Source organism: Larimichthys crocea, chromosome I, assembly GCF_000972845.2.
Source record: "Larimichthys crocea isolate SSNF chromosome I, L_crocea_2.0, whole genome shotgun sequence".
Classification (NCBI taxonomy): domain Eukaryota; kingdom Metazoa; phylum Chordata; class Actinopteri; family Sciaenidae; genus Larimichthys; species Larimichthys crocea.
In genome coordinates this window covers 31,671,441-31,692,786 of record NC_040011.1, presented here as the reverse complement: position 1 = coordinate 31,692,786, position 21,346 = coordinate 31,671,441, and the positions used below count along the sequence as shown (strand labels likewise).

At 40.1% G+C, this 21,346-nt stretch overlaps 1 protein-coding gene across 1 annotated transcript in view; it reads left to right on the top strand.

Annotated features, from left to right (window-relative positions):
* The first annotated feature begins 425 nt into the window (after positions 1-425).
* LOC109142935 (uncharacterized) overlaps positions 426-21,346 on the top strand; it is a 32,620-nt gene continuing 11,699 nt past the window's right edge. The window contains exons 1-4 of the mRNA XM_027282959.1: positions 426-696; positions 825-996; positions 1,245-1,372; positions 1,487-1,729. Of these exons, the coding sequence (XP_027138760.1) occupies positions 595-696; positions 825-996; positions 1,245-1,372; positions 1,487-1,729 (645 nt within the window). The 5' untranslated portion in view covers positions 426-594. The remainder of the gene's footprint in view (positions 697-824; positions 997-1,244; positions 1,373-1,486; positions 1,730-21,346) is intronic.

Here is a 21,346-nt window from a genome sequence, read left to right as displayed (position 1 = left end):
GTGCAGAGGAAAGAGTGTGTCTGTGAGCAAATCTCCCAAGTAAGTTAATCAATTACTACAGGCTTGTCCATTATCATAACTTGAATGATCGCAATTATTATGCATAGCTGTCATAATTGTTTTCATTCATCATTACGAAAACCGCAGGATGAAACTGAAACAGAAATGTCAGATTGTCATCCCTTTCCATTCCTTCCATCACTATTTTCAGTGTCTAAATATAGATGGTGCACGTTAACAGACAGTTTAACGTGGTGTAGCTAAAGAAATACAGCCGTTAAATACGGTTTAAAAATCCACGTATTTAAAGAAATGATGTAAAAGGACTGCAAGCAGAAAACAGTTAAATGCAATTATTTGTGGCAGTTATTCGTCAACTAAAAAATCATAACTGTGAAAGCCCTAGTTACATATGATATTGATGAATTGTGTAGGCAGGAGTCAATAAAATTGTGTTTTGTCTTTGAAGTTGGTGGGCCAAGCCGTGTTCAACCCAGACCCTTCACTGCTGACAAAGTGTTATCTGATGAGGATGTGGAAGCAGCTATTGCCGTTTTGAAACACTCTGCTGATGAAGACACCATCCGTGAGAAGATGAAAGCTACCTTCATTTATCGTCAGCCAATGGTCAACAATGAGAAGAGAGCAGGGGATGTGTTCTCAGTCTTCCCAAGATTTCTAGACACACCTGGACTGGTAAGACATCTCCAGTTGTTCAAAATGAGAAAGAGGCAAGTTTCCTCAGAAACAGTCCACAAACGTGGGCATCACACATGCAGTATATCTCATCACTCCTTTCTTTGCACTGTATTTTTGCATTACAGATAGAACAAGATTTCAGACTGCTGTTTGGGGAGGCCACAGCCAACAAATTCCTGGAAAAGTGGGCCAATGATCTGAAAACAAAAGTGATAACAGAAAGCCATGGACTGGTACCGACCACAGAGCTCTTGGATTTAATGCGCAATGCTGAGTCAACTGCTGAAATTGAGAATGGTATGACTGGGACTGTTTTTAATTGCTATTTTTTTGTAATTATGCCAATTAAATGTACATGTGGCGTAAATATTTCACATTTTACATATCTTACATTATTATATATTACACTGTGTCTTTTTGTTTGATTATTTCTGGAAATGGGCACAATAAGACATTTCACTGTGCATTGTACTATGTATAAAGATGTATCTGACAAGTAAGTCTTATCTTGTCTTATCTTAATGCTAATGTCTGTTGGTCTGTAGGCTGGGACAGTGACATGTCTGCTATCTTGCTGCTCCTCCATCTCCTACCACCATCTGCAAAGGGAAGGAAGAGGCCGGGGAAGGTGTCAGCATGTCAGGCTGTGCAACACCTCATCAGATTCATAAAAGTATGCTGAACAGTTGTTAAAAATATAGTTTTCATCACCTCAGTTTCATGCACAGTGATCTGTTGTAAGTGGTTGGTCACTAAGTATTGCTGTTGAATGTTTGTTTGGTTGTAGACTGGAACCAGTGTACAGCAGCACCTGGATAACATCAGCCAAAGCAGCCAGCCCTACCTCCTTGCTCAGGGGCCTGCAAGAAGCAGCATTCACACCTTCTTTATTGTGATTGACAAGTATGCCCTTCCATGCAAGGCAACAGGTTCAGTGGGAGCCCTAGACGAACTCTTTAAGGCCCATTACGTCTTTGGTACCTCTTACAGCTCTTCCTTGGCCAAGGTGACCAGGACAAAAAACAATTTTGTGTTCTTTCATGCTGACAGCCTGCATTATCCAAGGCCTTTTGACATACAAATATCATATGGAGGGAATGACTCATTTTAAAACTCTATTATGAGTAAAATTAGCTCTATAAAGTGTAATCATATTACTCTGAACAGTGTGAATAAACCTCAGTGTTAAATATTTTTACACATTTCATTGTTAATTTTGACACTAAATTGAGTAAAATTAACTCTAAAAAGTTGACACTGGCCATAGAGTCAATTTAACTCTAATTTTGAGTGGGACCAAATGTTAGCTGAAACGGAGTTAATTTCAACTCTCTTAGAGTCAAATTGACACTTTGTTTTTTACTGTGTACTGCATAGATGCTGCTAGCAAGTATTGTGTGTGTGTGTGTGTGTGTGTGTGTGTGTGTGTGTGTGTGTGTGTGTGTGTGTGTGTGTGTGTGTGTGTGTGTGTGAAAGAAGAGCAAAGAACGCCTGGAACATGTTACATAGTTTTTTAGCTGTGGTCAATCACACTCAGAGAACGCGACCTGAACTGAATCAGGGGGATCGGATCAGGTCTGGGTTCAGAGGTAAGGTTGAGTCACAAACACAGCACTAGATAAAGTTTAATATGAATCCTGTGAATTTTTCAAGAGGAGAAAGAGAATCCAGGCCAACAGAGCCTGATTATCCAAATATGAAAAGGAAGTGAAAAATCATCCGACTGTGAGCGGCTCAGCTTATTAACTGTAGGGAGCACATGAACGCTTAAGTTAGCTCTGACTGACATTTAAGGCTAGTAAGTACAGCTTGTCAGGTTCTTCCTCAAATAGTAAATGTTTCAATTTCAGACACAATTTCCTTTAAACACAAGGACATACATTTGTACTTTATGTATGTATTTTTCTGTTGTCATGTCGTTTGTTACAGCCATGAGGCAGTAAAATCTTTCTACCAAAGAAAAGTTAGATATTTCTTCACCTGATGGACAGCTTGACTCTGGCGTTGTTGCAGTTAGGTGACATACTGCTCAGTTGGCAGGGTGTTCCAGAACGACATTTACCTTCAAATCCTAACATCGCTTAGCAGACAGGCCAAAATAGCTGATTAGCTTGTGCTCATGTTGCTAAAATAGAGGCATACAGTAGATGAGCAGGGAGCGCAAGTGTTAGTTGCTCTTTAGATACTATGCAGCTCATTTACTCTTTACACATATTAGACAGCTTCAGGCTAGCACACACAGACACACACTTCACAATTAGACACTAAAAAAAGCTTTTATTTCAGTGTTGGATTTGGATTGACTAAAAGTGGTTGATTGTTTTATCATTGACGTGTTGCAGTCATTGTTCTGCTGTTGAACAGTGTAGTGTCTGTAAGTCTGTAAGTGTCCAAATTCTTTCTAAAGAATCCTCAGATGGGTGAAATCTTCAGTCAGACACTGGGGGTACAAAGCAGATTGGAGGTAACAAAAAATCAGTATCAAATATGATATATAATCAAATATACCCACAAGTGTGTCTGTGTGGTTTGACCAACAGCACAATGAGGACCTAGTGGGTTCACAGTGACTCATCAGTGAACTGTCAGTTGCAGACCCAGCATGAAGCTCGGCTCATTCTCCTGCATGCTACATTAATAACACCACAGCAGAGGTGCTCATTAATAACAATAACAGTCTATATTTAACAGTCTATATTTATATGTGCATGCACTGTGATTGAAATAGACTGTTTCACCTGTGTGGACCAGTGAACGATCAACTATCAGATATAGACAAGTTGAAAGTGTGCGGAGGCGTGAGGACAATACTGAGCGGACCAAAAACTTTAGCTTGCACTACTGAGCTGCATGCACAGCTGATGTGTTCACTGCAGCTGGCTGACATGAACACCAGTTAATACTGCACATTCAGTGCAGCTTAGAGTCAGTTTGAGGGGAATAAATTAGCTGATTCCTGGTCAATTAAAAATGTCTATATTTAGGGTGGTGCTGTGGCTGCGGCAGTGATTACATGCCTGTTTCCTCAGAATGTCTGGTTAAACGTTCTGTGTCTGACAAGAATACACTTTAAACAGGAGATTACATGTTGGTTGTGGAAAACAGCACTGACAGACTTCTTGCCCCCTTGCTCCTTCTTCCTAAATATTCATACTTCCATTTCTATCTGTGGTAGCTAGGTTGGTGATGTGAGTGAAGTCAAGAGTCAAGTCTGTCCATGTCAGACTGTGATGCTGCATATAATCACATATGAACACACACAGGCAAAAGGCATGTTTTAAGTGCATATCTTTATTCATATCTTTCTTTTGTTCAGTATGTTTCTTACTAGGTGTGGACCTACATACTGTATATAAACACATATGGTATGGTGTCAAGAAGCTCTATTTATGGCCACATTCCAACACTCCACAGGCTGTCCAATATGTTGTACACATCGCTGACAAATCAGACGGCCTTTTATTTCTTTCTTTCAACACATCTGTTTGTTTTGTTCTCAGTATTCTCTAACCACCTGTTGGTTTTTATTTGGCCACTTGATGATGCTTAAGAATTATTATATTAAATAGCTGCAGGAGAGAATTTATGCATATGAAGGAATGTTTAATTTGCGCATTGATGTGGTTAGTTTACCTGAGAGGGCCTCACTGTCCTTCACACTTGGCATAATTATGTGAGCAGACTCTGGTTGTCTGGTAACTGTAAGATGATGACCTTGTTGATGTTCCCTCCCCTACTAATGAAGCGTCTCGGCTGTCTGCGGTGCCGTGATGATACGTGACTGTGTATGACATAGAAAATTGCTTGTGTTGCTTTGGGTACATGAATACATGCTAAATCAATTTCTTCACTGACGTCAGACTTGAGAGCTGAACAAGTTTCTGTTCTCCAATTCATTCAGTCAAAATTGACCAGAAGTACAAGATCTTCCACATCGAAAATAATTTCTATGAACACATCTCCACATGATTGTAGACTCTATGTGCAATGTTTCCATTTCTAGTGCGAGCTGTATTGACATGTTATGTTTGAGCGCGCATTAGTTGCATGCAGGTAAATGGTCTGTGTGGAGAGCGAAAGAGCCAGGACAATCTGGGAGTGTTATATGATGATGATTTAGCATTGTATTAGCTTTTTTCAAAATTGATCTGCAATCATATGCAAGACTCCAGAAGAAGCTAGTTGCTGCAGTTTACTGAGAACCATCACTAAAAAGGTTTTTTTTTAAAGTCGTTTCCATAAAAAAAAAAAAAAAAAATTTAAACTATCTATATATATATATATATATATATATATATAAATTTTCTGTGTTTTGTTTCTGTGATTTTAAATGACGGTGCTCCTGAACATTTAAAATATAGAAAAGGTGCTCTGGGGTGCTATTGGGTCTAAATGGTTCTAAAGGTAAACAGAAATCTGTCTTTTTTATCACTGTCAACTATCAGACTGCAGAGGAAGCCTTAGATATCGCTTTTGATCTGTTTTCCAGATATCCACTGGCCACACCAGAAGCCTCGAAACGGTGGCCCTGGCCCTGAGAGGCCATATCATCACTGATAACAGATATTGGTTTCAAGATCGCATCAAAGGCCGATTAGTTTTGTAAAAGAAGTGAGGACTACCATTTCTTTGCATGATTTTGTCTAAAGTCTAGATATTTCAGTGCTAAAATGACAAGCCTCCGTTAATGAACAAGTCATATCATTGGAAAAGAAGAAAAGAAACAAAAGAGAATAGCCCAGAAAGGTTTTGTGTTCTATCAGATGAAACTCCTGCCTCGCTAATTCAGATTTCTGGCTGGAGATTAGACAGTACAGGTGTCAGCTGTCTGCCCTCTTGCAACACATGACCCTGTGGGTTCAAATACTGCTTAATAGAGTCAGTCTAATGAGAAGCTCTCTCTCAAATGGAGCTGCTGGACCGGGACAGATGAAGGAGTTTTTAGAAAGAAGGGTTAACCCTAGTATCTGTAAGTGTGCAGTAATTAGACATTGACAGAAACCTTGTGGATATGAGTGACCTTTGAAATCAAGCTACATCTGAGGAGTGTGGACGGATGGCACTAGGGAGGTGGAGCTGTCTGTACACAGACATGACCAGGGCATCTAAAAATCACATTTGTAATTCATGATTTTAGGAGCTGGCCCATTTATCCTGCTTTCAGAACTTGGCTTTAAATATTTTCCCCCTGGCTTCTGTTGCTGAGTTGAGACTCTTGGAAGTGTGGAATAAAATGTAGGAGAACAATGAAAAGCCTTGGTGATATAACATGGTGACTCTTCTCTTTGTTACTGAAAATTCCTATAGTATTGTTTGGCTTATTATAACCACCTTGAGCAAAAATTGAACTGAATACAGACCAGTAGGCACAGGAACAGTTTTTAGCAGATTGTTAGTGTGGACAGGGTGGACAAAGAGTTTTTCCTTTAAGAACTTTTGGAGCAACAATCCTTTTATTATTTGAGGAGAAAAGTGAATGAAATGTTCTCCGTGGAGGCTGTGGAGGTTTTGTGGACACTGTGCTACTTATCCATGACACCTGACATGTTGAATATGTTTCATTCTGTTTGCAAGGTTGATTTTTAAGAGGATTTGGAAACCTACATTCCCATGTTCAACAGTTAGCTTTATTCTTTTTGCCCATCTTTTGTTATACAGTATTTCTCTGCATGTTCATGTCACCAACTGCTTATCAGTAGTTTAGTGTAAAACGTACATCAGGAATATATATGTACACACATTATATGTGTAAATGCACGTTCTTGTCAGTGTTCTCATACTAACACTGTTTTGTAGCAAAGGGCAACGCAATGCAAGTAATATTTGACTTTGAGTGCCAAAAATACCAATGATAGAGTTGTGATCCACTTTGCTACAAACACTACATCTCTGTGTCTAGAATAATTAGCTTGGCAGATATTTTATACTTGTGTGGACCTGAAAGTTCTAAATCAACACATGTCTGCGCCCTTCAATGCAGGATCGAAACCTGCTTTGATTCAAACTCTCTTAATGTACATTCCTGTTCAATATTTATATGGGACTGTGCATGCATGCATCTGTCAGTGTACACTGGTGTACTCATTGCTAGCTGTACATGTGCATGGTTTATGCCTGTCTGTCAGCAAGGTAGGTTTTACAGCCTGTGTCTGTGCCACAAGTTCAGAGAGAGCAGCTGATCCCATGTGATGAAGTAAGTCTTCGAAGAGCGACAACCTTGTTAAAATGCATTGCAAGGGCTCGAAAGGAATAAATAAAGACGGAAGAAGAAAGGAAAGGACTGCGAAGGGAAAAAATCAACACGCTGACATGTGGTTTGTCTAACAATGTACCGCCTGCCGGGGTTTTAAAAGATTAAAATGTCTGAGGTTCATTTCTTTTTGTTTCTCCTCATTAGGACATGTCTTGTGTGACTCATTGTCAAGAGCGTTTGATACTGTTAGATTTTGTCCCTGTTGATAGCGATTTGCATTTTTCTTTGGTGAAACATCTTGTTCCATGTGTCACTACAAAGGATTGGATCCTTTTTACTGAGATCCCTTTTTTGTTGCACTCTTCTTTCCCCTCTTACTGCCAAAACCGAGTTTCTTTTCTGCTGGATTCAGGATGTTATAATCTGTGTACCACTCTGTGTCCCCACTATTTGAGAAGAGGGAACTAAAAAGGAAATATGCACCATGTGGTTGCATTTAATCAGCAAAGAACACGTGAAGTGCAGTCAGTCTGGATCCTCCACCAAAGAACAAAAGATGTCATACAAGCAGGTGGAGGTAAAATGAAAGACTGCAGAGATGAAATGTCATCCTTAATAGTGTCGCTGGTCTCTGGTGGGATCCACTACATTGGAACCTCATTAGAAGAACATGACGGCAGAGATGGAAGTAAAGGTAACAAGAGACCTTCTGCCTGTACACAGGTTAATCAAAGCGGAAAACAGAACCACTCTCACCAATTCAAAGATACATGCTCTAACTGTGTCACAGTAATGCTTAAGCTGCATTAGGCCTGTTTATAGCAGAACCTGGATTTCTTGATTCAAGCCGGGGAAGAACTCTGAGTTCTGGAGCAGCAGCATGTGATAGAAGCACGATGCCTTTGAACATTTGGCTTGATATGCAACATCGAGAGAAAAAAGCAAATCATCCTTGAAGTGCGGGGACCAGAGCTTGTTGGCACAGTTTGTACTCTTGTACAGTTCTTCAAAAGTATTTATCTATTGAGATTAATATTAAGATCAAGAGAAGGCTTAAAGTCTTGGGCATAAACTGGTATCTCTTTCATTCTCGTAACACCTTTGATTAAAAAGTTATTAGGCAGCAAAGGCACCCTGAAACACAATTTGCACCAAGTGTGAGGAATGTTGTCACTATGAATAAGTTGGATGTTTTATTAGAAAATAAGTAACTCAAGTGCAGGTGTGTGTTCAAACTGCTTCTAATATCAGCAAGACAAATCAATGGTGTGTGAACATGACCATGGTGCTAAGAGAATCTGACTGCACTTACACTAGACCAGTGATTCTCAACTGGGGGTCCACGGACCCCTAGTGGTCTGTGGTATAATTGCAAGGGGTTAAAATATCTTTAAATAAATAAATGACATTTATATAAATGACATTATTTTATTCAAATGTGACTGAGTATATATAAAAATATTTGCAGGAAGCTGATGTGGTAAAACTAACTAAAAGGTTAGCGCTCGAAATTAAGCTAATGTTACAAACAAACGAAGTAGATGATAAGCACAGTTACACGAAGAAGAAGAAGAAGAAGAAGAAGAAGAAGAAGACATTTCAACTTGACAAGATGGAGAGATGGCTCAAATTTAAAAAAAGACCGCTTGTTTCGGACGAAGCAGACTTTGGGCAAAGAAAAGAAAAAAGAAAACAGAGAGCAAGAAGAGACTGTATAAAGAAGAAAGAATACGTCATGTTGGGATTTACTGCAACTGATTTGGACCCTCAGCAGCCTCTGTGTTTTTTATGTGGAGAGGTGCTTTCTGACCATGGCATGAAGCCGGCACACATGCAGCGGCATCTGAGCACCAGGCATCAATCTTCAGTGGACAAGACTGCTGACTTTTTCCACGCAAAAATTTTTCGAGTTCAAGGAGGCGCAAAATCACATGTGCACTGAAAGTCAGACTTCAGCAACTTCCCTCCAACCTTGACAGACGCTGTGAAAGTCAATAACTTCAATAAATCACGACCTCTCAATTCAAGACTGTTCCACAGGCTGTGTGAGGAAATGGGCAGTGACCATCATTAGCTGCTGCTACATACAGATGTACGTTGCTTATCAAGGGGGAAAGAGACTATTTGAACTGAGACAGCACAGATTTCCGTGATTTCAGAGCATGGACATCATCTGGCTGCTGAACTTGAAGACCAGGGGCCTCATGTACAAAGCATGCGTACGCACAAAAAAGTGGCGTACGTCCTTTCCCACGCTCACGTTCAAATGTATCAAACGTGAAACAATCGTAGAAATGTGCGTGCCCCACGCCAATTTCATAGCTGTCGTACGCACGTTTCTACAGCTATTGTTCCTTTGGCGACACTTAGAGGTGAAGCTGGGAAACTGTTAATAATGTGAAAACAAGTAGTCATTAGAGTGATGTGCACATCAGAGACACACTTATGAACTATTAACACACGCAGGTGTTTGCAATTATATAAGTGGATATAAAAGCATGCGCAATGTGATTAAGAAAATGATATTAACAAAGACAGCGTTAGCGTTGTTAGAGGACCTTGCAACGGACCGCCGTGAGCGATTTAAGGAACGCAAGGATTTACTTGCAAACCATGATAATTGGCTCATAAGCCGATTTCGGTTACCAAGGCCAGTGTTACTGGAGTTACTGCAGAGCTGCGGCCGGCCCGAGAGCGCAACGGGGGCCGGCGGGCCGGCTGCCTGACTGCGCTGGGGTTCCCGGCAACAGGGGCATTCCAGCGGGAGCTGGCCGATCGGTCAGGAGTGTGCCAGTTAACCCTGAGCCGAGCCATGCCAGCTGTGTGGGACGGAATCATCCGAATGTCTTCCTGGTACATCAGATTCCCATACAGTGCTGTTGAACAGGCCGACATTAAAGCACAGTTTGCAGCGAGAGCCGGTTTCCCTAATGTAATCGGAGCTATTGACTGCACACACATTGCTATAAAAGCGCCATCACAGGATGATTTTTTTTATGTTAGTAGGAAACATTTTCATTCCATCAATGTTCAAATCATATGTGATGCGCGAATGCAGCTAACTAACATCGTGGCAAGGTGGCCTGGTTCAACGCACGACTCATTCATTATGACTAACAGCATTGCTGAGAACAGGCTGGAGGCTGGCACGGTGCGCGATGGGTGGCTTCTATTCGTTTAATTGTCCCGTATGTAACGCTGGATTACATACGAAACAATTAAACGAATAAACTCTTTACTTACCCAGAAGCCGTGCCAGTGTGCCAGTGCATATTTGGGCATGTGCGCATTCAAATATCATGTTTTTGGTTTTCTTTATTTTCTGCTGGTGAAATTAGAGCTGCAGAGCTTTCTAACAAGCCCCTGATTGTCTCCCTGTGTTCAGTATTCTTGTCAGTAAAAGCGGGCGTAAAATGTCAGCCGCAGCGCCACACCTGTCCACACCTGTGTGTGCGCTGCTCGGATCCCACGGCATTTACAGCCTCACACACACGCTCCCACTCACTTTTTTTTTGGGTCATATTTATCCCTGTTGACAGGGAACCAAACAGAATCTCCACTTCATTCACTAGAATCTTTAGCTCAGACTCTGTGAAATTCATTTTCTTTCCTTTGTTCATCGCGTTATCTGATCGGACAAAGAGGTGAATCTCAGGTCCAGGGCCTATTTAAATAGATTTGCATATGTAAATGGGGCGTGGACAGGGAGGAGTTGCACGTGCGCTCAATTCCACGTTGATTGGGATGTACAAAAGAAACGTGCTTGGATCCATGCGAACGCACACTTTGATACATCTGAATATTTTTGTGCGTACGACAGTTTCTGGGTTCTGGCGTACGGCAAGTTTCAGTAGGAAATCCACGCAAGTATTCGTACATGAGGCCCCAGATGTTTTTGGCCCTCTAAATGAGTTGAACACAAGCTTGCAAGGTAATGACAAAACTGTTCTTCAGGTGTATGATAAAGTTTCAGCATTCATGAGGAAAACTGACCTCTGGTTGAGAAGGTGTGAAAAGGGGGATGTCAGTAATTTCCCCCATCTTAACTCTTGGATAGCTGACATTAAACAGAACATGAAACAGAACATTTGAAAACTGTAAAAATGCACCTGGCCAAACTGACAGCTGAGTTTGAATCCTACTTCCCAGACATTGAGGACATGTGTACCAGACTTGACTGGATACGCAGGCTGTTCATGCACAGCAGCATGGATACAGCTCCAGAGCAACCTCCTCATTGACCTGTCTTCAGACAGTGGCTTCAGACTGAAGTTTTCAGAGACATTACTGACACAGTTCTGGTGCTGTGTGGAGAAGGAGTACCCGGAGCCTGCAAAAGAGGCTCTCTACCGGTTGCGGCCATTTGGGTCGACATACTTGTGTGAGGTCACTTTCTCAGCGCTGACACACATAAAGACCAAACACAGAAACAGGCTTCAACTGAGAGAAGTATCATCACAGCTGTTGCCACTATTCAACCCAGGTTACAGAAACTCATGAGTGGCAGACAAGTGCAAGTGCAAGTGTCTCACTGACAGTTACACAGCACACCTCACTACACCACACCCAAGTGACACAAAAACAGAAGTGAGGATGCTTTGCTTTGATATCACACACACACACCATCTGCCTCTACAGATAAAACCAAGATTTAATTATATAATTATTATATTATATTATTGCTTAATTATATATTATATTCATTGAGATTTCATACTTATGTTTGGTTTTGTTCTTAAAGAGTGCATAAAAATGTATTCCATTCATATTTCTGAAAGCTACCATATAAAAGTTCTGTTTTGTTCCATAATGTTCAAAAGATGCTGCATAAAATGTATGCAGATAGGATATTTATGCCATACATATCTTGTTTTGTTACATATTTCTGGAAACTGCATAACTATGCTGTTGTGTTGTGAATAGAGTGAATAAATTCCTTAATGCATTATTTAATTTATTTATTATTATTTAATTTAAAATGCAGTTTCTACTGTTTCTATCAAATTGCAAATTTGGGGGGGGGGGTCCTCAGGGTCGATCAAAAATATGCATGGACCCCAAAAAGGTAGAGAACCACTGCACTAGACTATGTCATGATGCAATGGTGGATGCCATTGATGTATCTGTGGTAAAAGTACAAAGTCCAGAAAATGGACTACAAAACACAAATCTGAGATACTTCTCAGCCTGGAGAAAAATATGACTTCATTATCTACATCAGAGTTAAAAAAATAAATAAATATTTGTCCACCTGTCATGAATGGCTAAGCGCCACCCATTCTCCTTGGCTATAGGAGGCCGGACCAAGATGGCGGCGCACGCAGTTGCAACGGCCCAGGGTCTTACTAGTCAGTGGCGCGTTTCGTTAAAATGAGGTGTCACAGTGAAAATGGTCGCACACCTTCAATCATATTTAAACATATTAGTAAGTCATGCATATCGATACGATATAGTAAGTTATGGCAAAACATGGATGATTAACTATCAACAGTAACTTCCATTATGATCTGCAACAACACTGGATGTCAGTCACAGTTTTTTTGTTGCTGCCGCACGGATAGCATTATCTCTTTTTTCTTTCATTTAGGATGGTCCGGTGTATCCTATGCTAAAGGAAATAATAAAGGAAGCACTGAAGCACCTTTCTTTAACGGTATGAGAATTCAAACAGCTCTTATCATGGCGGCTGTGTAAATACTTAAGGTCATTTCACACATTCAAAATTGACTATTTGACTGGTCTTCATTGTTTCAAGGATAAGTGCTTTTCTTGTTTTGTCTTTCAACTTCCTGTTCACCAGAAATAAAAATTTGTTGCTGTTTGTTGTATTATAAAACGGCTCAGATATTGAAGTTATCACAAACAGCAGGAATAACTTACACAGCTTGAAGAAAATTAGAGACTTTCTCCCACCCTGCTGTGGGATCAGCTAGTCATGGCGACTGGTCAGACGGTGTTGGTGATGTATTATTTATTTCCAAAAAAAGATGATATCAAAGGGAAGAAAAATGAACTAATTATTATGTTATTCTCAATTTGTTCTAATAATATTTACAGACCAACAGATCAAACATCAAAGCATTTTATGAGGGGCAGCTGTGGCTTGGAGGCAGAGCGGGTCGTCCACTAATCAGAAGATCGACAGTTCTTCCGCTTCGATCTCCTCCAGTCTGCATGTTGAAGTGTCCTTGGGTAAGATACTGAACCCCAAATTGTGCCATCAGTGTGTGAATGTGAATGAATGGTTAGCTCCTCAAACTGATGAACAGTTGGCACGTTGCATGGCAGCTAATGCCATCAATGTATGAATGTGTGTGAATGAGATATGTACTGTAAAGCGGTGGTAGTGGTTTGAAGACTAGAAAGGCGCTATATAAGTACAGTCCATTTTGTGATAAGTTCAAATAATGTTAATAACTGAACTTGTGTATTATCATGCTGAACTGAAGTATCAGTGCTCTTGCAATTTTCCATCATCAAGGTGTGATAAGGCGCTGTACATGTGCCTAATCTTCATAGGGACTGGGGCTCACAATCCCCAGATGTACATAAAGAGGCAGACAGGAAGTGGACTGATGCCGGTTTGAGTTGAGCACATTTTGTGACTCAAACAACAGTCACAAAACAACATGGCTGTCAGCATGTGGCATGTTGTATTGACGTTCATTGGTTCAGAGTTTGAAGTTGTCGAGCAGTGTATGTCTTTGTGTTACTGCTTTACTCAGATATTTGTAAAAATAATTTACAAGAACAATTAAAAGTGATATTCAACAAAGTGAAATGTAAAGAATAAAATCGCATAACTTGAACATACATTTTAGAAAAACTAGAAACAATTTCAAAATAAAAAAAGCCCCTGTGTAGTTTTGGAGTGAGGCTCAGGATAAGTGTAGGTATGCTCAGCTACAATATATCTTTTTGTTTTGTAAGATGATAAAGGAACTCAACAATTATTTGATACTCCAAAGTTAACACACCAGAAGGTCATGCAGCAAAAACAATATATGGTCATGTATGCGGTGTGCACATTTAGAGATACATATGAGATAGTACAGGCACAGCCTCACTGTTTTCTCTGTGTTTATTTATTTATTTTCAGTCCCCCCAATGTCTGCCTGGAGATTTCGCCCTTGGTGCTGCAACGGTGAAAAACCTACTGAATGGGTTGCAGCACAATGACGTGTTTGCTCTTCTCTTCCTTTTCACTGAAACAGTTGTAAATTATTGTTTGCGCTGATTTCAGAACGGTTGCCTAAAATCTGAAAATGCTTGCTAACACATGAGCTTCTTGTTATTCTTTATGCATGCTTGTGCTGACAGACCTAGAGCAGTAAGCTTAAAATGACAGAGATGGTTCCGCTATGTTCTGTGTCAAAAGCACTGGGATATTAAACCCCCGGGTAGAGACCAGCCTTACTAAAGCCAATGTTTGTCCAGTATGGTATGAAGTAGACTGTATTCTCAGTGGTCAGGCTGCTATTTGTCCATGCATTTGCGAACTGCATATAAAAGGCAAAATGCATTACGCTGTAGAGGAGACAAAAGTCCCAGTCAAAGATTTCAAATCCAGAGAAAATGGACAGAAATAAAAGGTTAATCCTCTGTGTGTGACTGTATCTGTCGGTGCCTCTTTGTATGTGATGTGTGTGAAGATGCAAAGACTGTGTGCGTACAGACAAAGAGGGATTTGATTTGTCTTTGAGCTGTGAGGTTTGGAATTATTGCTGTGAATTTGAGCGAGGCTGAGCTGGAAGATCAGACCGCTTCCATCAGGAAACCCAGCTAATTCTGGAGGAGTTTACACTGTAGGATTAAGAGACCCAAATTAGAGATTAGAAGACATATGCCAAGGGAGGAGGAACAAAGCAGTAAACCAAATGCCACCTCACCCTGTTAACACTACTGGATGCTGTCCCCACGAGATCCCAGAGAACCCCTTGACGACTAAGAAAGTAATTCAGAAGGAAATCAAAAATGAGTTCGCTCCACTGGACAGTCTTGCTAATAGCCAGCTTGACATCGGCTGAAGTTGCCTTTTCTCCAACCTACTGTGACAGAAGAACGTGTCTCTGAACACTCAGATGTGCCATGTGCCTGACACATACAAGCATAATTATTCAGGGGCTTTGCTAAGAATAAAGACTGTGTGGATCTTTATCTTTCATGGTTCTTTCAGGTGTTTCATTGTTAATTACCAGAGTTGGGCCCAGTGGTCACGGGTGTCAAAAGAAGAAATTAATTGACGAGTTAACACTTGATTTTGTGTATTTAGTGGCCGGTAGTTGCATCACCAGCGCTGTGCAGTGCTTTTATGAACAAACAGAGGTGAAACTGCCACTAATCTCTACCCACTGATCAAAAACCGCCTTTGTGAGAAGACTAGGGGGCAGTATTAGAGAGTTTATTCAGCCCATTGACGCGTTGTGCTAATTAGCAAAAGTATTTTAGAGAAGAGACATTACAGGGGAATTCTCATCATCACTCATGTCTCCATCTCTGTAGTTAAATGAAGTGTTATCTTTCATGTAGGCGCGGGGAAGAAAAGAGAGGGTCGGGGTGTGGGTTTGTCAGCCAGCGTTCAGGGCACTGAATTTTTTATGCCTCCCTCCCACACTCAGGTTGAAAGGACTACCGCATTGGCAATAGATCTCAGTCCAATTTACTGCCACTGGAGATGCTTGTTTTTCTTACACTATTTCACTTATTCACTATATTCCTCTTCCTTCCTTCCACCCCCCCCTTCACCCTCCTAATAACAACACTATTCATCCTTCTGTCTCCTGACCATAGTTATTTATGCACCAATGGTGGGGCGTCAGTACCAATGCCAAGACAATTACGCCGATGGCTCCAGCAGCCATGTTTAAAAGCGTTGTGTGTGTTCCAGATCTGGTGGTGCCTGGCAGGAGGGAGCCAGAGACGAGGCCAGCACTGGGTGAAGGAGACACAGTTTGAGCACGCTGAAAAATTTCTGATGATCCACACACAATGTCGACAGCCAGGCATGGAGTTGAATTGCAGCCACGTTGCTCTAAACATATGAAGCACAGCTATTATAGAGTCTCAGCCCGGCTCACTCAAGGGAAAGGGGCTGTGGAGGTCAAGCAGGGATCATTAAACTTACTGTAGCTGATGCTGCTGCTTATCTGCCCAGAGAGGAGAGAGAAGACTGAGGGGAAGAAAGGATAAAATGAAAACAACAAACGTAAAACCTCAGAAGAGTTCTTTTATATGAGCCCGATTGACATTTCAAACTAGAATGAGCTGATTTTTTTTCAGACCTGCTTATTGGATTCTGTGGCTGAGGAAAAAAATCATGTCTTCAGAATGTCAGATATGCATTTGTTTCTCGCTTCAAAGATTCCAGAGATTCAGGTTGTGTATCCAATCTCATTCCACACAATACATCAGCGACAACAAATGGTATTCACTTAATCGACAGTGATAGTCTTATTTCTTGATAGAAGCATTGGCTTTTATTAAAAGTACTTGACATGGGAGAGGAGTTAGTGTGCTGAATGAAATCAATGAGAGCTGATTCTGTAATGAAATATTATATATCATTCACTTTCACTCTGTGAAAGACACCACTAAGATAATCTAGATAATTGTAAAGCAATCTTTGCAAAAAATAACAGTAAACTAGAGTGTCTTCCACAGTTGTCTTCTGAGTGTGTTTTAAGGATTTCCAGACTTTTTTAATTTGTTGGAAAACCAAGGTTCTAGGTATGAATGTAATTCATAAGGATATCGCTTACTTTTTGAGGTTCTGAATATTTTTGAGTATATATATATACATATTGTACAATTTACAATTACAATGAATGATAAAATGACAATGAATCACAATGAATGATAAAATGACAATGAATTACAATGAATGGTAAAATGACAATGAATTACAATGAATGATGAAATAACCACAGTAGCAGATATGGTAGCAATAATGACAGTAATAATATATGTAGTGGACGTCATGCAGCACCACAGCAGCAGCCACGATCCACGAGAACCTGCTGGACGACAGAGCACAGAAACTCTGGGGAATAAGTTTAGTTAGTAACATGCATTAATGAGACATGTATGTTTACAGATGGTAAGAGGGAGAGAGAGAGAGGGTTTTCGGTAAGGGAGATGTGACTGCATAATCAACCAATACCGTGCCTGGCTAGGCATAACCCTGGGGGGAGGGGGAGTCCTCCGGCAGTCTAATCCTATGGCAGCATAACTAAGGGATGACCTGAGCCAGCCCTAACTATAAGCTCTATCAAAAAGGAAAGTCTTAAGTCTATTCTTAAAAGCGTTGACCGTGTCTGCCTCCCAAACCCAGAATGGTAGTTTGTTCCACAGAAGAGTAAAGTAACTAAGTCTCTGAGGTGTTTGGGTCCAATTACAAGAACTTCAGTTTTGTCTGAATTTAACATAAAAAAAATTGTAGGTCATCCATATCCTGCATGCTTGGAGTTTAGTTAACTGATTGGTTGCATCAGGCTTGATCGATAAATATAATTGGGTGTCGTCAGCATAACAATGAAAATTGATAGAGTGATTCCTAATAATGTTCCTCTAAGGAAGCATATATAAACTAAATAGAAGTGGTCCTAGCACAGAACCTTGTGGGACTCCATGACAAACTTTGGTCTGCATGGAGGATTCATCATTGACGTGAACAAACTGAGATCGATCTAAAAAATACGACTTAAACCAGCTTAGAGCGGTTCCTTTGATGCCAATTTGATGTTCTAGTCTCTGTAAAAGAATTTGATGGTCAGTGGTGTCAAATGCGGCACTAAGATCTAACAGGACAAGTACAGAGATGAGTCCTTTGTCTGATGCCATTAGGAGGTCATTTGTAACTTTGACTAATGCGGTCTCTGTGCTATGATGCACTCTAAATCCTGACTGAAAATCCTCAAATAGACTATTGTTATGGAGAAAGTCACACAGCTGATTAGCTACAGCTTTCTCAAGTATCTTAGACAGAAAGGGAAGGTTTGATATCGGTCTGTAGTTGGCTAAGACCTCTGGGTCTAGAGTGGGCTTTTTAAGAAGAGGTTTAATTACAGCTACCTTAAAGGACTGTGGTACATATCCTGTTAATAAAGACAGATTAATCGTATCCAATAACGAATTACTAACTACAGGTAAAACATCCTTGAGCAACCTGGTTGGGATGGAGTCTAAGAGACAGGATGACGGCTTAGCTGCAGAAATGATTAAAGTTATTTGATGAAGGTCGATGGGGGAAAAACAGTCTAAATACATATCAGGTTTTACAGCTGTTTCAAAACTTGCTGTATCAGAATGCAGATCAATGTCTGTTGAGGGCAAGAGGTGATGGATTTTGTCTCTAATAGTTATAATCTTATCATTAAAGAAGCTCATGAAGTCATTGCTACTTAGACCTAAAGGAATAGATGGTTCAGTAGAGCTGTGATTCTCTGTTAGCCTGGCTACAGTGCTGAAGAGAAACCTGGGGTTGTTCTTATTCTCCTCAATTAAAGAAGAGTAATAGGCTGCTCTGGCATTACGGAGAGCCTTCCTGTATGTTTTGAGATTATCTTGCCAGACTAGATGAGATTCTTCCAGTTTAGTGGCACGCCATTTGCGTTCAGATTTACGTGCCTCTTGCTTTAATTTACGAGTCTGCTGGCTATACCATGGTGCTAGCCTTCTTTGTTTAATTGTCTTCTTTTTCAGAGGTGCAATAGAGTCCAGAGTTGTCCGTAATGAGCCAGTAGTACTATCAACAAGATGATCTATTTGTGAGGGGCTAAAGGAAGCAAACAAGTCCTCTGTTACAGTTAGACATGGCATTGAATTCAATGCTGAAGGAATCACTTCCTTTAATTTGGCTACAGCACTATCAGATAAACATCTGCTGTAGGAGTTTCTGCACAAAGGCTTATAGTCCGGTAGTATGAACTCAAAGGTTATTAAAAAATGGTCAGACAGAAGAGGATTCTGTGGAAAGACAATTAGATGATCAATTTCAATGCCATATGAGAGAACAAGATCAAGAGTGTGGTTCAGACAATGAGTCGGTTTATTTACACTTTGACAGAAGCCGATTGAATCTAATAAAGAGATAAACGCAGTACTAAGACTATCATTGTGGTTGTCCACATGAATGTTAAAATCACCTACAATAATTACTTTGTCTGTTTTAAGCTTCAAGCCTGATGCAAATTCTGCAAATTCAGATAAAAATTCAGAATAAGGACCAGGAGCTTGATATACTGTAACAAATAAAATTGGCTGTGATGTTTTCCAGGTTGGGTGAGTGAGGCTAAGAACAAGACTTTCAAATGAATTATAATTTAGTTTAGGTTTAGGATTTATAGACTTGAGTCAAATGGCTCCAACTCCACCACCTTGACCAGTATTTTGAGGAACATGAGTATTATAATGACTGGGAGGAGTGGATTCATTTAAGCTAACATATTCATCCTCCTGCAGCCAGGTTTCACTGAGGCAGAACAAGTCAATATCATAATCAGATATTAATTCATTGACTAAGACAGCTTTAGATGACAAAGACCTGATATTCAGGAGTCCACATTTAATTCTCTTATTTTGGACTGTTGGAGATGTTGATTTAATTTGTATTAAGTTTTTATGATGAACTCCTCTTCTGTTTGTTTTATCTTTAAATAATGTAGGTGGACGGGGGACAGACACAGTCTCTATACTAAAGGACTGGGTGGGCAACTGCTCTAATGGAGGCGCAGAGAAGCGTGTAAGACTGCAGCTCTGCTTCCTGGTCTCAACTCTGGGTTGTCGACATGGTTTTGGTCAAATCATCCCTACATCCCTTTGCCCATACAGTCACTGTCTACATCAATGTGAACATCAGATTAAAACAATCTATTAAACTGCAACAGTATTTGGAATCATTATGCCCAACCATTGAGAGTCTGGGCAAGTTCTGTGTTGGGCCTGGGCCCATTACAACCATCAGGAGCCCTGCAAGAATTTCAGCTGCTTTTATCAGTCATGTTGATTCCTTCTGGGCCAGAACTCACCTGTAAAAAGAGATGGAATTGAACAGAAAAGACACTGAGCTAATGATTTTGAACTTTACCCACTGTTGTTGTTCATAGCAGGACTTCACTGATGCAAAAACCAGCTCGACCCCACTGAACCCAACTTTTCATACAGATATTATAACACTAGTTCTATGCAATAGCAGGCCTCCTGCTGGCAATGTTATCTAAAGAATTTAACTGATTAAAAAGTAAACGCTGAGGTATAAAAACACTAAAAAACTTATGATTATGAAACCTGCTCCTGTAAATTGTTCTGATGCACTAACTTTGGTCTTCTTAACACAAGGTCCCTCTCTAACAAATTCTTTAGTATCTGTCATCTTCTTTTTGTTAACTGAAACCTGCCTCAGTGAAGATGACTTCATTCCCCTGATTGAATCCACAACATCTAATTTTATAATCTTTTTCAATAAACCTAGATCAGGTCAGGGCTGACATTTATCTATAGAAAAGATTTTAACTGCACGGTGATTACACATTTCTTTGTGGTGCTGTTTGCATTGTGATCTACAGACCTCCCAAGTCAAATGTTAATTATATCTCAGGCTTTTCAGAGCTGTTGTCTATAAGTATGTTGAAATAAGATAGATTTATTTTTATTTTTTTATTATTTTAATATTCATGTGGGTTGTCTTTCAGATCCACTGTCCATTGATTTCATGAATCTAAATGCACTCAAAAGGACCTTGTTTTTTCATTCTGTATTTTGTTTGGATACCTTGGAGGCAAAAGAAAACCACAAATTTGATCACCAAACCATCAATATATATTAACTATAGACCTACCATTTAAGTAATGCAAGTTTTCTCACTCCTCTGGCCTATCAAGGCTTACACATTACAGCTACTAACAGTGATGCTGCGAACACAGGTGAATTTTAATTTTTTAATTAATTAAACTCCGGAATAAAAATTATGTTTCCATTTTGGATTCTATTGTTCCTTTCATATGTAAACCAAATGCATGTCCACAACTTAACAAGCACTATAAAAGGACAGCCGTAAGGCAGAGCAAAAGTGGAAATCAGATAAACAACTTGCATCTTTAAAATCTTAAAAATATAATGTGTGCCTATAAAACAGCTGTTAAGAATGGAAGCATGTTTTTTTCTTTGACAATTTAGTTACATACCTCCACTATAACCTTAGGGTGCTATGCAGCACCATAACTTATGTCATTAATCCCTCCTCACATTGTGCACCTCAGTGCAGCTCCAGTAGATGTGAAGATTTTCTATTGTTACAATAAGCAGACATCAGACCTTAAGGAAACAATAAAAGGAATGAAGTCTAAAAATCCCAACACACATTCATAAAAGGGCCATTGACACTGTGAGTCCCTCAACAGCTCATTAGTCACTGGAAACTTTCCTTCCAGTTACTATTGTGCTATTGTACATCCACTT